This window comes from Dermacentor albipictus, chromosome 2, assembly GCF_038994185.2.
Source record: "Dermacentor albipictus isolate Rhodes 1998 colony chromosome 2, USDA_Dalb.pri_finalv2, whole genome shotgun sequence".
In the NCBI taxonomy this organism is placed as follows: domain Eukaryota; kingdom Metazoa; phylum Arthropoda; class Arachnida; order Ixodida; family Ixodidae; genus Dermacentor; species Dermacentor albipictus.
The window spans coordinates 43287697-43307078 of NC_091822.1; the positions used below are offsets into that span (position 1 = coordinate 43287697).

The 19382-nt window shown below is 48.1% G+C and overlaps 1 protein-coding gene and 1 long non-coding RNA gene across 3 annotated transcripts in view; one reads left to right on the forward strand and one right to left on the reverse strand.

The window, feature by feature from the left end:
- The window catches only part of LOC135912789 (monocarboxylate transporter 3-like), a 210638-nt gene that overhangs the window by 60236 nt on the left and 131020 nt on the right, over positions 1-19382 (forward strand). For both annotated transcript variants that reach the window (XR_011512005.1, XM_065445336.2), the window contains exon 3: positions 18623-18766. Coding sequence is in view for 1 of the 2 variants with exons in the window: in XM_065445336.2 (XP_065301408.1) it covers positions 18623-18766 (144 nt within the window). In the remaining variant the exon portion in view is untranslated. The remainder of the gene's footprint in view (positions 1-18622; positions 18767-19382) is intronic.
- Positions 15433-19382, reverse strand: part of LOC135912790 (uncharacterized) — a 60701-nt gene continuing 56751 nt past the window's right edge. Inside the window, exon 3 of the long non-coding RNA XR_010567774.2 lies at positions 15433-15704. This is a non-coding gene — a long non-coding RNA (uncharacterized lncRNA). The remainder of the gene's footprint in view (positions 15705-19382) is intronic.

Consider the following 19382-nt stretch of genomic DNA (forward strand, 5'->3'; position numbering starts at 1 on the left):
TTTCGTTTGGTAACTGGACGCGGGCCTGAATCACTCGTTCCACTCGTTCGTGGCAATCAGCACTGGGGTAGGTCTCCAGAGGCTGACGACAAAATTCGTGCACCAACATCAGTTGCTCCTGACGGTTCCAAAATCATGTACGCGTGCTGTCCTCCAGGTAGAAGTAAACGTGTGTCAGTTTTGCCGCGTCATTCCAATGCTTCAAGGCGGCCACGCGCTCGAAGTCGACCATCCAGTCTTCGACGTCTTCGAAGACTATGCCATGGAACGTCGTCAGGATCCGCGGGCTCTCAAGTGTATACTGATTCAACATCGTCTTCTCCGTACCGATTGGGGCGGGTTGAGTGGTAGCGCTGGTCGCCCCGGTTAGTGTGGTGGGAATCATAGCGTCGGCGACTTCAGGGGCTAGCCCACTGATCCTGCGGCTGGTCCGATACACGGGAGCGTCGACTGACACTGGATTCGTAGTTCGGATCCTTGGAGGGGTTTGCAACATCCGCAAGGGCTACACCACACCTCCACCAGTTTGTCACGAGCCTTCAGAGGTACTCTTGGGAGTTTAATGAACCACAAAGCAGCTGGCTCTTCGAAAACGCGTACGTCGGGGATGGCTCATGAGGAGTGAAAGAGAAGCGCGGTCTTCTTTGTTCTTTCACGCTCGACCCACTCTTAGCCTCGACCCACTACCTACATGTGGCAATATTCTGGCTGCAACCTATAAAATCAGCTTATCAACCTATAATATCAGTTCATATTGAATCATTATAATTATTTTACTGCGCCAAAGAACAACCGCACACGAGTGGACAAGGGCAAAGACCGCCGGACTAAACTGCTTGATTTTTTCATGAGACACACACATACATACGTTCATTCAGCACCTGCGCATCAAGCACATTACAGCATCAAGTGCGGCAACATAAGGAACTTTCATCAAACTGTTTATTTTGACTTGTACAATAATAAAGACGCTTCACTAGCACACAAGCTACCTTTCTTCGTGGTATAAAATGGTTCCATTATTTCCCTAGTTTACGTATTTATGCTTCTGGCCAGAATCAGCGCGTCAGAAAGTATGCCTCACAAGAGCGCACTGCGCAGTTTCTAGTCTGCTTAGGTATATTGGGGTTCTATTTATTTTGCTGAACGTTTCATTCATGTTCCCTAATCCGCTAATTTGCACAGCACTTTGTCTGTCCTTTATAGGAACAACCACAGGAGAGGGAAATTTCATAAACTACCCCTATGGCATGTTTCATGAACCGCAGTCTCTTTCTTTTTCTTTTTCGTTTTTTTTTTCTATCCGAGAGTAAACGCATCTGAGCTTACTAGGAGCTGTAAAAACGAGCGAGAAAGCATGCTTGCTCGCAATTTTCTTGAAATTGTGGACCAACTTGCGCATATAAGGCACAGCCACCGATCTCGCATCTTCTTGGGAGACCTCTAACCCACCTCTGACAGCCCTTCACTTTTTTGCAAGAGGCTTTCGGCAACCCCAGTGACAAGTGAACCAGGAAACCAAGCTGAAGACATCCTGGCCATTTTTTGCAGTCAGAAAGTGTACTGAAGGAACTGACCCTCTTTCTTTTCAGACCTCTGTCGGTACTTTTATTGCCGACTCTTTAGTCCTATTAAAATTTATTGTGTGCACATTTTACGTATGTGCGGAATTCGGCCCACAATTTCAAAAAGCTTGCGAGCAGGCATGGTGTCCGGCTCGTATTTTCTGCCCCTGGGTAGCATGGATGCCTTTTCTCTCGGACACGCCGCCTTTATAGCATTTGACCAGCGGTTTTTTTATGCAGGAAGTTGGCATATGCACTGCGTCCTGTGTCACACCACTGCTATGTAATATATTTCTTTCACAAATGACCCAGTTTCATATCAGGTTTTATAAACTAAGGTTTTTAAAATCTTTAGATATGTCGATGATTCTTTGGTAATGTTAAACAAGGACAGAACCTTCAGCTTCACAGAAAATGTGGCCAATGGCTTATCCCTATGTAGACAACATGGTAAAGGCTTAGATTTCCCGCCTGAACTGCCTCAGGGTAAGTTCTTACAGTTTTTAAATCTCCAAATAGAGTTCTGTGCAGATCCGCTTTGTGGCCTAATGCTCCTCGTGCAAATAACGGGCTTCCGGCATTCGACTCCTCCCATTCAAAACTGGTAAATAGAAGAATTCCTTCACTCTGCCTTGAATCTGCGCTCAGGAAATCTCGTATTCACAAGATGCAGTCGAGTGTCGAAAACCAGTTGGCCAGGCTAGCTTCAGCTGGGTTCTCCCTGGTTCGCTTGTGACCTTGGCTGCCGAAAGCCTCTTGCACAAAATGAAGAGGTTTGTGAGGGCTAGGACAGCGTCCCTCAAGAGGTGAGACCGGTAGTCGTGCCGCATGTGCACAAGTTGACACATAATTTGAAGAAGGTTGCGAGTAGGCTTGGTGTCCACTCGTCTTTACAGCCCCTAGAAAGCTCGGAGGCCTTTGCTATCGTATAGGAAAAGAGGAAAGAAAAAAAAAGACGCTGCAGAAGCAAACATGAAATGTGCCATAGGCGTGCTCTATGAAATTCCACTCCTGCGATTGTTTTTACATAGGATGAAATGGGCGTTGTGTAAATGAGCGAATGATGGAACATGAACCAAATGTTTTGCAAAATAAAGAAGGCCTTAATACACCTAAGCATATCAGAAACTGCCCCCTGCGCTCTTATGAGGCACAGTTTTCCGACACGTGGATTCTGGCCAGAAGTAACGATACGAGAGTCAGGGAAATTATGGAAGCGTTTTATGTTAGTAAGCAAGGTAGCTTTTACGTTAGGGAAGCGTACTTATCAATGTATAAGTCAGAGAACAAGTTTGTTGAAACTTCCTTATCTTACCGCGCTCGATGCTCTAATGTATTTATGCGTAGGTGCCAATTGAAAGTATATGTGTACGTATCTTCTGTAAAAATAAAGCAGTTGTGAGCGGGGCTCTGTCCTGTTGTCCTCCATTGTGTGTTGTGTTTTGCTTTTTGGCTCCTTAATATAGTTTTATTGTTATAAAAGAAGTAAAGAAGACAGAGGACGAAGAAAATCGGAGACGCTGGCTGCTACGTGTTGTTGGTGGTCAGCCATCTTAACTATACTCTGACTCAACCTGTATATCCGTTGTAGATATCGTCTTTCTATAGTCGTAGCATCCCCGTAACATATTTGTGGAGGTGCGGGGTACCACGGCTAGAAACGGAGCTCAACAGTGGACGTGGCATCACCGTCCGCACCATGAATGACGATGAGCACGCGGGATTAATATCGTTGCCGCCTCCAACGTCACCGTCGCCAGCTACGTCGCTGTCATTTTCGGTTGTGGTTGTGCAACCCAAGTATCCTGGAACTTCATGCTGGACCGATGGCGCGGACGTCGAAGAGTAGGTGGCTATGTACGAATGCGTGAGCGGAATCAACAGATGGGACCAAAAGCTAATGCTAGCTAACCTGTTTTTCTACCTAAGAGGCACGGCAAAGGTGTGGTACGAAAACCACCAAGACGTGCTAACCAGCAGGGACCAATGCAGAGAGGTTGACATAGTTGTTTAGCAAACCAGCCGGCCGTGAAATTGCCGCAAAGCAGGAACTGGCCTTCCGTGCCAATTCTCCACGGAGTCCTATGTCTAGTACAATTAGAACATGCTAACACTTTGTCGTAAAGCCGATCGCGGCATGACAGAAGCTGAGAAGGTCGGGCACGTTCTTAAGGACATTGCTGACGACGCCTTTAATCTGCTCATGTGTAAAAGCTGCTCTACATTTGATGCTATCATTAAAGAGTGCCGACAATTCGAGCAGCCCAAAAGTCGACACGTCTTGCACCCATTCGCCAGACTTCCCATTAAAGCCGCAACGTCGACGTTTGAACAACAACCCGCACAGCAGCATCCATCTCCATCAGAGGACGTGGTGCGAATCGCTCGACGTGAACAGGATGTGATGGCGCCCGCAGCTTTCTCTTCACTTAGCCCTGATGCTAGCACTTTTTCCATTCCTCTCGTGCAAGCCATCATTAGCCAGGAACTTGAAAACAACCGTTTACATTTCTATGTGCTATCGCCAATCCCAGAGCTAATGTACGCCCTTCAGTTTTCGTTCTACGCTGACGCTTCTCTCCGCTTTCTCGCAACCCGACAGAGTGGAGAACTGTGGAAGACCAGCCGATATGTTTCACCTGTCGCCGCATTGGTCATGTCGCCCGACACTGTCGCAACTCGTGGCCCTCAACACCTCCCACGACGACCAACCTGAGCCATTTTGACGCAAATTCCCGCAGTGTTTTGCCCACCGCCGAGTCTACCAGCACCGACAACTCTGCTAGGAAAACATGGTACATTCGCTCACCATCGACGCGCGGACACCAGTCTCGTTAAGCGCAAACACGTCGTCCACCTTTCGGTTCGCCGCAGCCCCGTCGCCTGTGGTCCCTGTGGCGTTTGGCCGCACTTTTTCCGAAAACTAAGAAATGCAGCCCTCGGATTTGCCCTGCTGTAGCAAATCCTGTGATGTGCCCACAAGGAGAAATGTAATAGAAGTTAAAATAGACAGCGCACCTGTGCAAGCACTCGTCGACACGGGAGCCCACGTACTGTGATGAGTGCTAGCCTACGTAGATATTTAAAGAATGTGCTCACTGGGTGCCAGCAGCTGCCCGAGTGCTTCGTGTGGCTGACGGCGGCGTGCTCGTTGTTCTTGGGATGGGTACTGCGCGTTTAAATATAGCCGGATGCCATATTTCTGTTCCCTTTGCTGTGATCGGCAACTGCCCTCACGACGTTATCCTTGGATTGAACATTTTCTCAACTCATTCTGCTATCACCGACTGCGCGACCGGCTTTCTTCAGTTACCTCAACTGCCTCAACTCACCGATGCTCCGAGTGCCACCCCACCGCACTTGCGCTCGGTTCACGATGTGCGTCTGTCACCCGAGGCAGTTACGTCACTTTGACCACCCAGCCACAGGCTCCTGGCGGTGAATATGTGCTTCGTCCCATCATCGACGTACTTTTGAACTGGAACGTTGCTGTTCCGCATACTTTGGTCACAGTTACTAACAACGACGTCATTCTACCACTTCTGAATTTCAGCCTGTGTCCTCAAGTGATTCCGGCCGGCATGTTCTCGGACAGCGTTTCTAGTTGTTACAAATTTGAAATTAACAATCTCAATGCCGAGAGTGACTTATTAGCGATAATTGCAGATCACAGCTCTGGTTCCTTAACAGATGACTTCGCGAAAATTATTGCACCTGACGTCACCTCTGCACAGGCCACGGACATACGCCTCCTGCTTCAATCGTACAGTGACATCTTTGATTTCGGCGACAGGCCTTTAGGCCAAACATCTGCTGCTCGCTACTGTATAAGCACTGGTGACACGAATCCTATTCGTCGGCGTCCTTATCGTGTATCGCCTGCTTAATGTCAAGTCATTCCATCAGAAGCGGACAAAATGCTCCGCAAAGAGGTCACTGAGCCATCAGTCACCCTTTGGGCATCGCCTGTCGTCCTTGTAAAAAGGGAAGATGGTACCTAGCGTTTTTGCGTCGGTTATCACCGCTTAAGCAAGATCACGCGAAAAGGCATCTACCCACTACCACGCATCGATAACGCCTTGGACTCGTTCCACGGAGCTAAATATGTCTCGTCCATCGATCTTCGATCCGGCTAATGGCAGATTTCAGTTGGTTAAATGGACCACGAGAAGACAGCCTTCATCATGCCGGATGGCTTATATCATTTCAAAGTCATGCCATTTGGCCTATGCAATGTTCCTGTGACATTTGAACATAGGGTAGACTCTCTTCTGCGAGGCTACAAATGCACCAGCTGTCTTTGTTACCTTAACGATGTTATTGTATTTCATCCACGTTCAGCAGCCACCTTACCCGACTCGCTGCGATTCTTGCAGTCTTCCAAAACGCCGGCCTTCAACTGAATTCCACGAAGTGTCAATTCCTGCGCCGTCAGACTGCCGTGTTGGGACACCTCGTTAATGCATCCAGTGTCCAACCAGATCAGGAAAAAAGTTAGCGCCGTACTCAGCTCCCCTGTGCTACGTACTGATACTAACGTGGGCTGCTTCGTCGGCCTGTGTTCTTACATTCGCCATTTCGTCAAAAACTTCGCCGATGTTGCTCGGCCTTTGACAGATCTTCTATAAAACAACACGCCATTCTCATGGGGCCAGGAGCAGGCTCACGCGTTTGCCGCTCTCATCGGGTTTCTGACCACCCCTCCCATACTTGCCTACTTTGATCCATCTGCACCGACCGAAGTCCACACTGACGCAAGCGGCCATGACATCGGCGCTGTTCTCGCCCAACAACAGAATGATGCCGAGTGTGTGATAGCTTACGCCTGCCGCCTGCTGTCACCTGCCCAAAGAAATTGCTCTATCAGTGAGTGGTGGTGCTTGGCTTTAGTTTGGGTCCCTTCGGGACCTGACTGGACGGCTTGGTCGCCGGGCCTTGCGGCTCCAGGAATTTTCATTCAGTGTCCATTACAAGACCGGATGCCTCCACAAGGACGCTGACTGCCTCTCGCGTCACCCCGTGTACCCTCCCGATCCTGTTGCACATAATCCGGTGACCTGCGTAATGGCTTTGACTGACATGACCGACATGCACGCCGAACAACAACGCGACGCATCCTCTGCCGCCGCACTATCAACCCTGACAGCCCTGAGTTGCTCCTTGTTTGAGTTGCGCCCTGAGTTGCGCCCTCATCATCTGCGATCCATCGTTCTCGAAGAATTTCACGATGCACCGATGGCGGAACACCTTAGAGTTTTGCGTACATACGACCGCGTACGACGCCGGTTCTTGTGGCCGAGTCTTTACCGCTCTCTGCGTCGTTATGTCGCAACTTGCGAATAGTCAGCGCCGGAAGAAACCTCCCCTGTCACCGGTTGGACGACTTCATCCAATTGAAGTCTCTCTGAACCATTCTTTCGCGTAGGCCTTGACCTGCTTGGTCCTTTTCCGACGACTAGAGGGAATAAGTGGATCGCCGTCGCTACTAATTACGCGACAGGCTATGCAATAACAAAGGCGTCGCAGACTAGTTGCGCAACAGACATCGCTGATTTTCTCCTCCACGACGCCATTCTCCACCACGGTGCACCTCTACGGTAACTTACAGACCGCAGCCGCTCGTTCTTATCTCGAGTTGTCGACGACCGCCTCCGTCTCAAACGTCTCAATCGAACAATCACTGAGATGCTGTCGATGTACGCCGTCATAGATCATCGCGTTTGGGACGCCACACTGGCTTATGTGACGGCCGCATATAACTCGTGCTGACAAGACACCGCAAAATATTCACCCTTTTATCTCTTGCACGGTCGAGACACCCCCCCCCCCCCTCCCACCGCTTCGCTCCATGCTCACTTCTGTGCCGCGTGTTGCAACTGAGTACGCTCGTGAAGGGATCGATCGCGATCACATGGCACGTCAAGTCGCCCGATCTCGTTTATGCCTCGCAGCATATACAAAAAGAGCGTTACGACTACTGCCATCGCGATGTTAAGGTCGCGCCAGATGCTTGGATGCTCCTCTGGTCACCATGTCCTAAGGTTGGCCTCTTCCAGAATCTTCTCTTTTGCTATACATGGCCTTATGAAGTCCTACGCCAAGTTAACGGCGTAAATTACGAGATTTCGCCGCTACACTTTGATGCATCCTGAACTCAGACGCTTGTTGACGTCGTGCACGTTTCGCGGCTGAAGCCATACTTCGCTCACACTTATTCCCTTGCCATGCGCCGAGACTGCGCTTCTCCACCCGGGGGTTCTGTTACGGAAAGATGAAAGAAGACAGAGGAAGAAGAAGTTCGGAAACGCGGGCTGCTGCATGTTCTTGGTGGTCGGCCATCTTAAACTCTCTGACTCATCATGTATATTGTATACTGTAGAAACACTATATTGTAAATATAGTCTTTCGATACTGGCAATATCCCTGTAACAATATAATTGCACACAGCTGCACAAATATTCTTCAGGCCGGGGATGTCGTTTAGGCGAGCAGACGTGCATTTAATGCGACGCACCGAGCCTTCAAACGATGACTTGTCATGTGCCTAAATCTATAAACCATTTGACATGTGAGTGAGTGAGTGAGTGAGTGAGTGAGTGAGTGAGTGAGTGAGTGAGTGAGTGAGTGAGTGAGTGAGTGAGTGAGTGAGTGAGTGAGTGAGTGAGTGAGTGAGTGAGCGAGTGAGCGAGCGATTGAGTGAGTGAGTGAGTGAGTGAGTGAGTGAGTGAGTGAGTGAGTGAGTGAGTGAGTGAGTGAGTGAGTGAGTGAGTGAGTGAGTGAGTGAGTGAGTGAGTGAGTGAGTGAGTGGGTGGGTGGGTGGGTGGGTGGGTGGGTGGGTGGGTGAGTGAGTGAGTGAGTGAGTGAGTGAGTGAGTGAGTGAGTGAGTGAGTGAGTGAGTGAGTGAGTGAGTGAGTGAGTGAGTGAGTGAGTGAGTGAGTGAGTGAGTGAGTGAGTGAGTGAGTGAGTGAGTGAGTGAGTGAGTGAGTGAGTGAGTGAGTGAGTGAGTGAGTGAGTGAGTGAGTGAAATAACTTTATGGGAGTTCCGGCGAAGAAACGAACTCATCGCGCACACGGCTTGTCCCACGTCGGGACAGGCAGGTCCAGCACTCTTCCCCGGTCGCGGGCAGCCCGACAGCCTGAATTGCTTGTCTAGAGCGGGGCTACACAGAAGCAAGTCCAACTTCTCCTTGCTGAACTTGGGGTATCTCGATCCGCACTCCCAGAGCATGTGTGCTAGAGTGGACATCTGCCCGCAGGACGGGCAGGCGTCGTGGTAAACTTCGTATAGAAAGACCAGACACAGATATGGGCCTGTCTGTAAGTGAAACAGCTTGCGCCCTATTCAACTTGGGGTGAGGGTGTGGAAAAACCATTCTAGATGCGTAGAAGAAATTCATAACTTCGTTATGAGTAGCGGGAGCGCCCCTGTGGCCACAGGAAGGAGGGGACTCAGCACTCCTTACACAGCAAGCGCGGTAGGTGAGGCCACTCACAGCCTCGTGAGTAGACTCATTGACATTCGGGGGAGCACCCTTGACCCACCTTACGTGAGCGGGAAAGCAGTGAATCCAATGTATCGTGAGAGCATACGGTCTCCAAATGCTAAGAAGACGAGCAGCTTGCTCGCCGATGGCAACGATCTGAAAAGCCCCAACTGCCGTTCTGGAATCGCTGTAGATCTCGGACCCACGAGATCTGTCGCTGTCGCTGTCGCTGTCGAGATCATCGCTGTCGTCTAGCACGACGACAGCGATGGCGACTTGCTCGGTGGTTTCGGGGCCTGAACCGAGGCGCTATTGGAAATCTTGCCGCAGAAGTCGACCACGACGACGGCAAAGGTCTTCCCATCGCCGTACTACACTACGTCGACGAAGCTTGCTCTGATATCTTGTTGCTTAATCTGTTTGAGGATCGCTGCTGCTCTGAACTTTAGTCTGCCCTCGTTGTGGTCAGGGTGGACGTTTCGGGGCACTGGGGCCACTTCAAACTTATCTCAAATGCACCTATGGATCGGGGTACTAACCATCAGGAATCCCGCAGAATGGTAACTCAGCTCTTCGAGGATGCGTTTACCTGCCGCTGTGGTGGTCAGGCGAGTCAGTTGCGCGCGTTCTTGGGTTTTGGCAATCTTGGCGGTGTTATGTATACCCAGCTGGAGGAGATCCTCAGTACGGGTGCTGATGTGTAGCCCAAGAGCCCTTTTAACTACTTTGCGGATGAGAGCGTTGACCATGTCTCACTCCGCACGGAGCCAGTTGTGCGTAGAAATTGTGTACTTGAAGTGGCATACTACGAAGGCGTTCATAAGCTTGAGCAGATTATTTTACTTCATGCCTCGGTGTCGGTTTGCGATTCTGCAAACCCGGCGGTAAGTGTTGCCTGTCTTTGGGATGTTCTCGCGGAGAGCCATTCCGTTCCCGCCGCTGAATTCGACAAACATGCCCAGGACCCGAATGACTTCGACCCTCCCTACCACCTCCCCATCACATGTACGAAGTCTGATGCTACTTTCGGAGACCGGCTTCCAACATTTGGGTCTGCCTGCAACGAAGCTCCGACTTGTCCAGGGTGTATAAAAATCCGGTGGGGCGGAGATACTCCTCGATCACGTCGAACGTCTGTTACATGGCTTCTTCGACTCTGCCCTCGCAGCCGCCGGAACATTTGATGCTGCTGTCGTCGGCGTAAATGGCGTGCTTGACGTCCTCGACACGTGCCACCCTCTCAGAAAGACCAATCATACAGATGTTAAACAGTGCGGCAGAGATGACGGTGCCCTGAGGAGTGCCCCGTCTTCCAAGGGGCGCATCTTCAGGGCGGAAGTCTCCAGCGCGAAGCTTGACCTTCCTATTCGTTGAAAAAAAGAGCTGACGTAACTGTGGAATCCGGAACCGAGACCCAGGTCTGAAATGGTCTTGACAATGAAGGTGCGGAACACGTTGTCGATAGCCTTCTCGAGGCACAGAATGAGTAGAGCCTTTACGTCTCTGGAAGGGTCGTTCAGGATCTGATGCGTGATTAGTTTCATGACATCCTGCGTCGAGAACCCAGCACGGAAGCCGATCATGTTGTACGTGTAAACCTCGTTGTCTTCGAGGCACCTGTTGAGCCTGTTGGGGACGGTGCACTCCATGACCTTGCCGACGCAGGACGTTATAGAAAGCGGCCTGATGTTCCCAATATTTGCGGCCTTGCCGGGCTAGAGATTGAGCACCGTGCAGGCCGACTTCCATTCTGGAAGAACGATGCCGCTCTTCTAGATCTCGTTGATCCTGTCGGTCAGAACGACAATCAACGGGTCGTCGAGATTTCTCAAAATTCTACTGGTGACTCCATCCGGACTCGGCGCAGACTTGCAGTTGAACGCGAAGATGGCTTGTCAGACCAAGGCAAGGGTGAAGCCTTCGTCCAGCTCGAGGTGACGAGGGCCTCAGTACTCCGGAAGTTGGGTTGCCGGATTTCCTTCGCGCCGGACGCGGAGGTACTTTTGTATGGGTATGGAGACGAGTTCATCGATCGTGTGAGACTCGGTGGCTTCGTAAATGGCGCGGGCCAACGTACGCTTCTAATTTGACTTGAAGCCGCTTTCGTCGAGAAGGTGCTTTAGCATTCCCCAGGACTTGCCGTTGCGCGTCTGTCCGTCGATAGATTCGCAGAGCTCATCCCACTGCTGTTGGTATAACGTTTTCAATGATCATCGATGACCTACTTGAGCTCCGAGATCTTTTTTCGGAATCTGCGATTGAGCATTTGACCCTTCCGTCGGCGGAGCAGAGCGTTTTTGGCCTCGATCAGGTGGACGAGTCTGCTGTTCATTCGCTCGACGTCGAGATTGGCTTCCACTTTCTTGGTGATGGTGGAAGCGTCGTTTGGATGCCTCCGCACCATTTTTCGAAATTGGCGGGTGCCTTGGCTCTCCCGGGTTCTTTCCGAATCTTGTTAAAATGGTCCCAATCGACGAACGTGAATTCACTCCCACTACTCTGAGCCTCCTTGAAGTTGGTCTGGAAAATGTAATGGTCGCTGCCGAACTCCATGGCGGTGTTCTCCCAGCCAACGTCTTTCACGTTCCTGACAAAGGAGAGGTCGGGTGTCGAGTCCCGGGTGACAAAGTTGACGATGCGCGTGTAAAAAGCCTTGTCAGTGACCAGGGTGATGTCCATCTCGTTGGCGTCTTACCACAGATTGCACCGCTTGGTAGTGTCGTAGACGTAACCCCAGATGCCATACGGTGCGTTAAAGTCGCTGACGACGACCAAGCGTCGACGGCCGGCCAAGTCGGTCGCTTTCTTGAACATGGTCTTGAACTGCTGGGGTGAGTCCCTGGGGTTGCTGTAGATGTTGAGGACGAACACAGTTTCTGCGCTGATTCCGCTAGGGCGCGTCGAGCAGGATCTCAAGCTTTACATATTCGACTCTACTGCTCATCAGCTTCAGGTCGCGGTTGAGATGAGTAGGCCTTTTATCGATCACGGTACAAATCACTCGCCCTCCGGGCCAGCCCGACACGGCGCTGTAGCCATGGAGCGAGGTGGCGGAGACTAATATTTCCTGGAGCGCAGTGACCTGACATTTGACAGCAAAACACCCAAAAATCCGCTGCAGAGGGGCTTTCTTCTTAGAATACCCCTAGCAGCTCAATTGCCAAATTGGAAACTCTCTGGATCTATTCATCACTGGGTTGGCCAGACGGACTACCGCTTAACGAGGCAGTTAAGACTGCGCGGACACTGGGACTGAGACTGTAACTATGGCTGCACGTTTTTGTGGGCGTTAAATTATTAGGCCGTCCCGGTGCGTGTTCCCGAACACATGAAGATTGCTCTCTTCGACGACGTCACGTGCAGTTCATCGATTGTCGTCAGGGACGGGGATTCCACTGAAGGACGAGCCGCCTGCCCTTACGAGCAGAATACTCTACGCATGTTTAGCAAGTTTGTCTTCATCTTAGTGCAACTGGTATTCCAGTATGCTACTGTGTTCGACTTCTCTCAAGATGGGCACTGTACAACTATTCAATCCTCGCGTGCTCACCATCTCATATACACGGGATCGCCACGTGCTCTTCGACAGAAGCCTTACCGAGTGTTTTCATCAGAGCGCAAGATTATTGCAGACCAGGTACAAGACATGCTGAGGGAAAATGTCATTCAAGAATCATCAAGCCCGTGGGCCGCACCCTCTTATTTTCGTGAAGGAAAAAGATGGTTTGTAGAAATTTCGTGTTGATTATAGGTGACCTAATGCGATTACCAAGCCAGATGTGTACGCGCTCCCACGAATTGACGACGTAATAGATTGCGTACACTATGCGTCCTATTTTCGTCCCTCGATCTACCTTCAGGCTATTGGCAGATACCTGTCGATCACGTTGATAAGGAGAAGAGCGCCTTTGTTGCACCGTACGGTTTATTCGAAATTAATGTTACGCCCTTCTGGCTCTGTAATGCGCCCGAGACTTTCGAGATATTCATGGACACAATTCTACGCAGACTAATGTGGAAAATATGTCTTTGCTACCTGGATGATGTTATATTCGGCCGCAGTCTTGAAGAGCATAACGAGTGTCTTAGCCTGGTTCTGAAATGCATGGAGAACACCGATTTGATTCTCAACTCTGGAAATTGTAGGTTTGGGAGCGACAGGCATTGGTCCGCGGTCATCCAGTCGATACAAATGGAGTCATACCTCACCCCTGCAAGATTGAAGCGGTCAGTTCCTTCAAGCCTCCGCAGTCAGCGTAGAAGCTGCGCAGTTTCCTGGTACTGTTCTTATTTCCGTCGTTTTGTCCCGAAATTTGCCCACGTTTTTCACCCATCGACGCGTCAGTTGCAATGTGTATCGTTCGACTCGACACCAGAATGTGAGCCATCGTTCTGTCAACTTAAGTTCTTACTGACGTCAGCGCCCATCCTGCGTCATTTTGATCCGTGTTCCCCTACCAAAATTCATAGTGACGCCAGCGGAATAGGCATCGGAACATCGCTTGTTCAACGGTGAAGCGACGCCAATCTCGTTGTCACCCATGCCAGTCGTTGCTTAAGCAATGCTGCGCGAAACCACACAGCCACTCAGCAGGAATGCCTTGCAGCTGTTCTTGCTGTTAAGAAATTTTCCTGTTACATCTATGGTCGTCCATTCATCATAGTCGCTGATCACCATTCATTATGCTGGCTGGTCAGCCTTCGGGATCCGTCTGGTCGTCTAGCGCTGTGGGCCTTACGACTGCAAGAGTATGACTTTGTAGCGAAATACAGAAGCGTTCGCCATCATGCTGATGCCGATTGTCTTTCCCGCGTACCACTGCCAACGCAAATTCTCAAGACACTTTCGATGACAGTCTGGCTGCTATTTCACTTGAATTGCCGGACACCACCGTCTTCCAGGAGGATCCACGCAATGACGTCAGTCTAGAACTTCTTTTCGTCATGGCCCTGAGTCCGAAAGCCAGTAGTGGTTTTTCTATACGTGACAACTTCTTGCAAAAACCAACCACTTTGCCAGCGGCGTCTGTTTTCTTCTTATCATCCCGAAGAGTCTCTGTGGTGCTGTCCTACATGCTATGCATGATGATCCGACATCAGGTAATCTAGGATTCACCCGTACTACGCTACAACGTGTGTAAGAGCGCTTTTACTGGCCTCATATGCGTCAAACAACCAATCAATATGTGGCTACTTGCGACCAATGCCAATGGCGGAAAGGACCTTCCACCGTCCAACCAGGCCTTCTGCAGCCGTTGATTCCCTCTCACACAAATTTTGAGCAAGTCAGCGTGGACATCGTGGGCCATTCCCACGTTCATCGAATAACAATGGATGGATCATCGCTTGTGTAGACCATCTTACACAATACGCAGAGACCTCGGCAGTGCCACCGTCTACCGCTGTTTGTGTCGCAGCTTTCTTGTTGCGTTATGTCATCATGCGCCATGGCCGACTTCACGTGATCAGAAGTGACCACGGTCGTCAATTCATGGTCGACGCTGTTGAAGAGCTGCTTAGGCTATGCGGAACACAATTTCGTCACCCAACACCGTACCGTCCGCAAACCAACGGTCTTGTTGAAGGCACGAACCGAACCTTGAAGAACATGCTATCCATGTATGTCTCCTCTAGCCAAAGAACTGGGATTATATGTTCCCATTCAGAACTACAACACTGCGAAGCATGAGGCAACGAATTCCATCCCTTTCTATCTATATTATGCTCGGTCGTCGCGCTGCTTCCTCGACACGATTCTGCCGTTTCCTCTAGACGCTGAGGATTCTGTCGCCAAGACACATTGCCTCGCCGAGTAAGCCCGCTGAATAGCACTCGTACGCACATTCTCATCGCAAGACCGCTCGAAGGATCGGTACGATAGTTCCCATCAAGCCATTTATTTTGAAAAGAGGTGACCTAGTGCTACTATAGACCCCACAAGGCAAGCATGGCTTGTGCAGCATGCTCTCGCCACATTATATGAGCCCATTCGTTGTTTTAGATCACCTGAGAGACTTAACTTACATAGTTGCATGGGTTTCGTCTACAAATCGATGCTCCAAGTACACCCAGCTTGCTAATAGTGACTCTCCCAGTGGGCTTCGTCTGCGAAAGGGGCATTGTAGCGTGGTGGAGAGGAGTAGATAGAAGAAGAGGAGGACGGCGAGCTGAGTGGCAGACAAGGCAACATTTCTGTGTGGCACAAAAAGAATGCCTTGTTAATAGTTCTTAGTTTCGACAATTGATTTACTTCTACTTCAGTCTAGGAAATTGAAAAAGTAAAAGCAATGCACAGTTTAAATCCTTCTAGTGTTATTATTAAAAAAATTTAGCTTACTCAAGTTTAAGGCTGTTTTTTATTATTATTATTCTCTCTTTTTTGTATTCCTATCAACGCAAGGTTTACTATGGTACTGATCACTAGTTTTACTCATGTGTTCACAGATTATTTTTCATCTTGGATTATATATTTACTTTACTTTTTTGTGTTAGTTATTTATTAACCAAATTCTTTTATTGATTCAATCATATTACCACCCGATTCATGGCCTATCCCCCATAGTGGGTTTGTGCCATTGATTGAGGCGTCATCATCATCATCATCATCATTTCGCTGGCGACATTGGGGCGAGCTGTCATCCATCCAGGTCTTCATCTGTAAATAAACATCGATCATCCATAAAAGTATTATGCTACAGTTTTCCTACTGTTCTAGCCCTATATAACGCTACATTTTCACTATTCTCTTTATAACGATTCCCAAGTTTTTTTTAGGTATATGAATTATCCAATGATATTTAGTATATTTCGTGCATGCATCACGTGTCTTACGGCGATGTCCTTGATGTTACACTCCCGGGTAGGACTGACAGTACTGACAAGCAAATACATATGTGTATAGCAGAGGTCCACATGACAATGTTCATCAGTACATGGTGCTGCAACAACAGTCGAGGAGTAGTTAACCCTTACAATTATAGAAGTCAAGCGAAACTTCCATAACGCTGCTCTCGGAAACGGCTATGCAGTACATAAGTACGTTCTCACAACGTCAGTACCAGTCAAACAGATGTTCTGTAATGCTGGGCCTTCATGCATACTTTAAGAGAGCAGTGGGTGCAAAGGAAAAAGTTGACATGCTCCACCTAAATGTCTGGCTGACACATGTCTAACTGATAAGCTATAGCGAAAAAACAAATTTGATCTATGTGTACAGCTTTACTGACACCCATTTTATTGCACATAATGACTAGAAGCTGAAGAAACCAATAAACTTTATTGGTGTAGCGTAAAACTGGCTCATTAGTTTCGAGTACCCATAAGTTATGAACCATATGTATAATTTTGAAACCAGAGACAACTGTTTCATTCTCGTTCCCTATAAAGTTCATGCAAAAAATGCAAGAACTCTGTCAAGGCTAGCTAATTGAAGTTAAGTTTTGGTAGTATCACTGGAACTGCAAAACTATCGACAACGCTATCAACAGTGCGTTAGCGAACTAGAGTTTACTATCAATCGTATTATTGATAGCATCGACAGTTTAAAACCAGAAATATGCTGTCGATATTCAATTTACCAGTATTTCTGCCTCACTAGCACTTTTCATGTGTCCGTGGTGTAAGGCTCGGCGTAGTGGGAAAACTTGATATTCTTGAACCAGCCCAGTTTTATGCACTTCTGATATTGTACTGGCTTCGGTGACGAAGGCGGCACAGGATTTCGAAAGTGACCGGCCGACCTTTACATACAAAGGCAGACAGCTTTCCTGGAGTTTATCCTTCTAGAAAGATGACTGGCTCAAGTGATGAACACCAGCGATGAGGGAACCGCTGGTTGGTTTGACAATGACTCCCAGATTTGATTTAGCACCAACCGCTCCAGCAATTACGAAATGGATGTACGTTGAGGCACACGTTATGCCCGTCACAATATCTTGACGGCCACGATGAAAATTGTCGTTTATAAGAATGTTCACTAGCATTTCACTAGCTTGAAAATGTGCAGCGCAAAGCGATTAGATTTATTTTTAACCGCTATCGACGCCTTGATTCCCCGACAGAATTGCTACACAGCGCAGCTTTGCCCTCACTCCAAAGCCGTGCTAAAATCCACCGTCTGAAGTTCTTATATATGCTACTGCACAACTATTTTAAGATAGACCACACAACATACGTTGAAACTAAATAAACAAGGCAACTACGTCACACACACGATCTCACACTACAAGAATATGCGTGCAACAACAGTACATTCTATTATTCCTTCCTCCCTAGATCCACTCGGGAATGGAATACCATTGACCGACTTATAGTCGAACAGCAAAGAATTGATGATGTCCTTGAGATGTTACATAACTCGCTTAATACGTACTCGTCAACCTGATGTCATTTATTTGTACTCTCTTTATGATTAGCTGTTTTATTTTTTCTACTAGCATGCTTGTCAATACTCGTATTCATACTTACTGTTGTATGTATATTTTTCATTCTTATTTGTGCTTGTTTAGCATACCTACCCTGAAAATTACTATTATTACTGTTTCTTTCTGTACCCCACACCTGTAATAACCCTGTCAAAGGGTTGACAGTATGTTGAAATAAATAAAATAAATAAATAAATAAATTGATCAGCTTTCGATAAAGTGAATGCAATAAATTCAAGCGAGCAATTTTGCCCCGATGCTCTAAGTGGGCACGGTATTTTTGGCGTTATGCTTGTTGCCAAATGAATCGACCGATCCTTTCCGAAGAGAAAACGTGCAGCGCGTCTTCGAGTGTATCTTACATGCAATGGCGTCAATATTAACAACACATACGCGCCATGTATCATCGGCAAAATATGTGCATTATAAGCTGAAATCTTAAATCGCAGACGGTTTTGTTAGCCTGTGTCGGAAAACACAAATACTTGCAGCTGCTCTGCAAACATTTCAAATGTGTTTACATCATGAAATGATAGCTGCAAAATTTTCTTCAGACTAGATATAATCGTGCATATCCTAAACAGGTGTTCGGATCACGTAGTAAGTAAACACTACCAGTGCTATGACCCTATTCCGAATAAGCGAATACCGTCAACACCATGATGTGAAATACTTCATGACATCAAAACTGACGCTACAAGACTTCCCCTAATGAGAGCTATTCGGAAATGTTTGTGACTCACAAGAGACAATACATCGGAATGAATACGAAGCTCCACAGACGGCGACCCTTTACCAGATCATAGCGTGATTGTCTGAGCGCGTTACAGTATAAAAAGAACTTGCTTTTCATATTTGTTTACGGATAACAAGTACATATACGAGGCACACTCAGTGTTTCAGAAAGGAGAAGGGATAATGAAAGATATCCGAGGGAAGCTTTTTCACTGTGTTGCACATTATTTCGTAGGCCATAACGGCGCCTACGAGAGGCAATACTCAAGTACTATTTGAGACATACTTCCAGTTTCTTTCTGCATATTCGACTGCGCATTAAAAATATATAGTCAAACATTAAGAGATATTAATAAACTTGCTACGATGTGACAAATTGTTCAAGGATCGTTTCTTTATACCTACATCATTGCAGGCTTCGTCGTGGTGCTGCTCCAAAAGTACCTCACCGTGCACCAGATAACCCTTTTCGGCAGCCTGTTGCTCTGGGTGCCGTTGATTGGTGCAGCCTTCGCTCCCAACATCACGTGCATGACAATTACCCTCGGTGCTCTACATGGTAAGCGTGTTCACTTGAGATGCTTGGCATAGCGCCATCATTAGTTCATATTTCTGTAGCGCTTGCGCTGCTACAATCCGCTGTTTTATGAACGTATTGATGTGCATGACTTTATTACACATTTTCAATTGCCTCCTACTTTCTTTCCGCCAAAAATAAAGTCTGGCTTTTATCGAGTATTTTTACGCACAGAACCATTAGAGCGAAGTGAATGCTCAATAATGAACAGTTTTCTGGTTTCGCCATTATCTCCTGCTTTTCTTATCAGTCATGATTGTTTTAGTTCTCGAAATAAAGCGCAGTATATAGTACACATTTGCACCTGTCGGGAAAGCGAGTAGAGCATTGTCCCTACAAGCCAGGGTGCCGGGCAACGTATCTAGTAACCGGAAGCCCTGTAAAAGAATGTCTGGCACAGGCTTTCTCGTGCGCCTACACTACAAAAATATTCACGTCGGCATTCATACAACAGAAATCTTCTCCAGAATTCGCTGTCATAGCGACTACGCGCATTAGACACAATACCATCAAACTACAAAAAAAAGTATTGATGGGGTTTTGCGTGTCAGAACCCCAATGTGATCGTCTGAATGTTGTATTTTAACCATTCATTATA